Below are 4,364 nucleotides of genomic sequence, written 5' to 3'. Positions count from 1 at the left end.
AGCAGAAACACTCTGGCAAGACTCAGGGAAGTTGAACCTAGAGTTGCAAAGCACAAGCAAAGGGAAAAGGTAGCATGGTAAAGTACAACAAGAAATTAAATGATATGACATGGGCAGTGGCCAACAGCTTGGGTGCAAATTCGTGCTCAAGCTTAGAAAACATGATAAAGAATTTGAATTTACATTCCAGAACCAATTGGAATTAAGTGGATTAGCTCAGGATAATTATGGCATCAGAATTTCCTAATTAGCAGGTGAAACATCATATGTATTAACAAGTATCAAATTGATCGATAATAAATACAGGAAGAGCTTTCATACTTGCAATGGATTTACATGGGGATACATAGGTGACGATATTTCATATTATTAATAAACTTGATAACCTAGAATTTTACCGAGATATTTGATAATCAAAAGCAATTTACATTCAAAACCCACCTCTTGTATGACCTTTGCTGCAATTGATTTCGCTTTTACAATGTCATCTAGTCCACTATAAATCATTATTGAATCCGTATCTCCATATATAACCTGCTTGAGAAAGAGAAGTCATGCTTCAGGTTTGACTGCTCAATGAGGGAAAACCAGACAAAAGCTGCAAGACGACATTCAGCAAATCTATTATTTAGTAAAAGATTGACCTCTAAGTTCAAAGTATTCTGAACAAGATCAACGGTACTTTGTAGAATTTCCCTTCCCTTCACAGAAGTAAGTGAATTGGTCATCAGCATTATCCATCTATTATTTGCCTACCTATGATGTGTTTATTCAATAATAGCAGCTAATGAAGTTCATACTTGTTGCGTAACGATTTCTGCTAGTGGTTTCGCAAAGAATCTGGAGTTGGAGAATCCCAGACATCCATAAATACTGTAGAACAAATTTGTTCACCAGAGAAAAGAGAGAGGCCACAGTTAAGAAATCACAAGAAGAAGCACAGGAATCAATTGCAAGGAAAAAACAACAGAAACCTGTTTGCTGTCAGCTTCAGAGCTTGCTGATGTATGTCAAGTTGTTGAACCTTGAGACCAGATGCTGTTTTTAACCATGATTTCACCATTCTCCTCCTCTCCACCAAATTCTTTAGTAACTATACGTACATGTTGATTCTTTATTAGAATATTGAACTATAGGTATCGATAGAATCATTGGAAGCTGATTACAACTCCATTCATCTAAGGTAGGCAATAACTCCGGTTTCATTTTTATACAACTACATATTTGTTTGTAAAGAAAATAAGATGAAAACTTAGAAACAAAAGCAAGAAAATCTGGAAAGGGTTATGCTGGTTTAGTTGAAAGGTACCAATGAAAAGTAGAAGAAAAACGTAACTGGCATCCACCTATATTAATCATTAGAGGGTTACTATGGGTAAGTAGCAATCTTTCCCTCAATTCACATGCTTTTCTGCCAACCATGCTCATCGTATATCAAACCATTTATTTGCAATCAATCTAATGAAGTCATATTTTCTCCCTTTTATTGCTGAAATCAAAGCAAGCTGGAACTGAACCTTGTGACTTCAATTTAAAGAAAAAAATATGGTTTCTAGAAAATATATTACCGACAACATAATTAAATTATATCTTTTTGCTCTGATGAAAAAATGCTGACCTTTCTACTAATGCAGATACATTAAGCCACACCATGTCCAGATGCATATTTTTCAGTTTTTTCGCTGCCATTAAAGTTAAATGGTTTGCATGATGAAATCTATCTCCAGTGCCATCCCATCCTTTTATGGAAATGTAACTATATCTACCATGACTTTGCTGAGGAATACTGTGATGCATTATAGAAATTCAAAACTTTAGACCAGGCAGATCTTTCATAATTATAAAACACTAAAATCCTGATATCAAGTTTATTTTCTCTAAAATTATGATAAATAGTTATCATTGATTCCTAATTTATGACAACCTTATTGGAGATATAAATCTTCATTTTTGTCTGCCTGACTTATTGATTTATTTTCTCATCACATTACAGGCAATCCCAAAACTGACATCAAAAGAGGAGCAAGGTTCCATGTTTATTAAGATGCTTTACCTCTGGTAGAACTCCAGTAGTTTTAACACATGGTAAATGGGGAACTGATCCATCTGCAAATCTTTCAACTGTAGTGAAACATATATTGTACTCCTGCATAAGATATGCAGGTAGAATGATAATAGTGCACAACAAAGTGTAGAAAAACATCATCACTTCAACAAGGGGTAGGGAAAGCAGAGGGGAGCTTAGGGGTACAAAGCGAGAACAACGCAAATAACTTACCTGAATAATGGAAGGATAAAGACTGTTGAAATCCAAAAGCAATATATACTTCTCATATAAACCTTTTTTGGGCTCTAAAACTAATCCACCTGCATAGGAAGGTCCCCTCTTGGTTTTCCCATGTTCAATCTCTGAAGGCTCGTTATTAAAATTTGTGTCATCAGCATCCACGTCATCAATCTCTCGTCCCTCAACACCATTAGACAGTGTACGTTTTGTTGTCTTCATTTCCTTGGACTGAGTGGAAAACTTGTCTGGGACAATAAATTTCTTTGAATGAAACGCATGCAATAACAGATATTCTACTCTCTGAGCCCTTGCACCCTGAAATTAAACAAATCATTCTTTTTCAAATTTTGTAATCCATGTGTGGTAACAAGTTGATCTCTCACATATTACTAAACTATTTGAAGCACACAGCAAACTTCACCTGGAGAGTTTTCCCCCAAAGATTTCCACTAATACTAGTCAGTTGACGTGTGAGTGGAAGAACACTTAAGTGGAACATAAGTTCCATAGACAACCATGCATCTGTTTCACCATACTCGATCTGCAAACACTAGATGTGTAAGAAGCGCAAAATACATTCCTAAATAGTATGAATGGTTTTCAATCAAACAAGAATACATCGTTTCATGCGAGGCAGCAATAAGGCTTTGGCACTGGACTAATAAGAAAGGGTGTCAACATTAACTAATCAAGTATTAACTTTCTGTGATATTTGGAGAATGTGACTCATATAACCTGTATTCCAAACTGGAAACCTCCATGAAAATTACTATAAAGTGTGAAAATTTCAGAAAGTTCAACTTATACAGAGCTATTGTGCTATCAATCGACTCCCTTGTTCTAGGTTACAAAGACTGGATTCTTCTATTTCTGTACTTAGACATATTCTCTTTGCTAATGACATCAGTAAAGACACCAGCTTCAAAGCCCCTAGATAATAATACGTAAGAGGAAGGAGACTAAAACTATTCACACCCCAACCTAGAGCCGATTATGGGAAATCCTACTAAGGGCGGGCATTATGATCAGCAATTTACTCTCTGGTGAATTTTATTGCCGCATGAAGGCACTCAAAGCATTGATAGGAAATTTGGTAGACCAAAGAATAAACTTAGACAAGATCCATAATTTTAGAACACGAGCATTGGAAAATTTGACTAGAAACAAGGACTTACAAGTTCCATGAGTGATTCAGAATTCTGGAACATATGAGGAATATCGTGCGGAGTGATCTCCTTACGGTCTTTATTTAGCTGTGATTTTGCTAATTGTGTCAAGGAATAGCTAACCTGAAAGAAGCAGAAAGTGACGAAGTAAGATACTAAAAGCTTTACTGAACGCTATAATAATGATTTAACCTACCTCTTTTAATAGGTCACGAGAACATATGTAAGTATCACATAAGAGACGGCCGGCAATGCAAGATATGATCCCTTGGCTTGCTCCTGAGCCAAACGTGGAACTTCCTTTATTAAGTTTGGGCATAACAGAGCGCTTGAGACGGCCTACTTTTGACCACATACTGCTGGGCACTCTGCAAGCCTGCACCATACCATAAGAAGTAAGCGGGTCATCTAGAGGATAGTACCTCCACCATGACAAGGTGGGGAAAAAAACACTAGGACACAACACTAATAATGCTGATCCCAACTTGAATATTGTTTAATATTTAAAGAAGCCAGTTGTACCATGAAATGGGGTGGCTGAGTACTAACTAGTCAGATCAGCACCAGAAGTATGAAATTCATATCATTGTAATCAAAAGTCAAACTCACGGCTGAAGCTCTTCTAAAATGGCAAAGACCAATTGAATGCTTTGATAACAATACAAACCTGAACTCTGTGAAGGATGACGTCCAGGTCAAACCCAGATATATTGTGCCCAACTAGAACATCGCTATCCAATTTGTGCAACTCAATCATCAAACGATTTAACAAAGCTCTTTCACTGAGATGTCAAAAGCACAGAAGGGAGAAGGAGGGAGAGAGATAGAGAGAGAGAGAGAGAGGATCAGCAACTATAATTGCATAAAATATAGAGGAAAAATAGTTAACGAGTAAATTGGCAATTGGTATG

The 4,364-nt window shown here is 36.5% G+C and overlaps 1 protein-coding gene across 1 annotated transcript in view; it reads right to left on the bottom strand.

Annotated features, from left to right (window-relative positions):
* Window positions 1–4,364, bottom strand: part of LOC111400593 (DNA polymerase alpha catalytic subunit-like) — a 19,780-nt gene that overhangs the window by 9,942 nt on the left and 5,474 nt on the right. The window contains exons 7-16 of the mRNA XM_023027999.1: window positions 4,121–4,243; window positions 3,650–3,829; window positions 3,463–3,576; window positions 2,709–2,828; window positions 2,279–2,602; window positions 2,054–2,146; window positions 975–1,093; window positions 801–873; window positions 645–701; window positions 429–534 (exon numbers count right to left, since the gene is read on the bottom strand). Coding sequence (XP_022883767.1) covers window positions 429–534; window positions 645–701; window positions 801–873; window positions 975–1,093; window positions 2,054–2,146; window positions 2,279–2,602; window positions 2,709–2,828; window positions 3,463–3,576; window positions 3,650–3,829; window positions 4,121–4,243 — 1,309 coding nt within the window. The remainder of the gene's footprint in view (window positions 1–428; window positions 535–644; window positions 702–800; window positions 874–974; window positions 1,094–2,053; window positions 2,147–2,278; window positions 2,603–2,708; window positions 2,829–3,462; window positions 3,577–3,649; window positions 3,830–4,120; window positions 4,244–4,364) is intronic.

This window comes from Olea europaea, chromosome 10, assembly GCF_002742605.1.
Source record: "Olea europaea var. sylvestris chromosome 10, O_europaea_v1, whole genome shotgun sequence".
Classification (NCBI taxonomy): domain Eukaryota; kingdom Viridiplantae; phylum Streptophyta; class Magnoliopsida; order Lamiales; family Oleaceae; genus Olea; species Olea europaea.
This window is presented reverse-complemented; position numbering and strand designations above follow the sequence as displayed.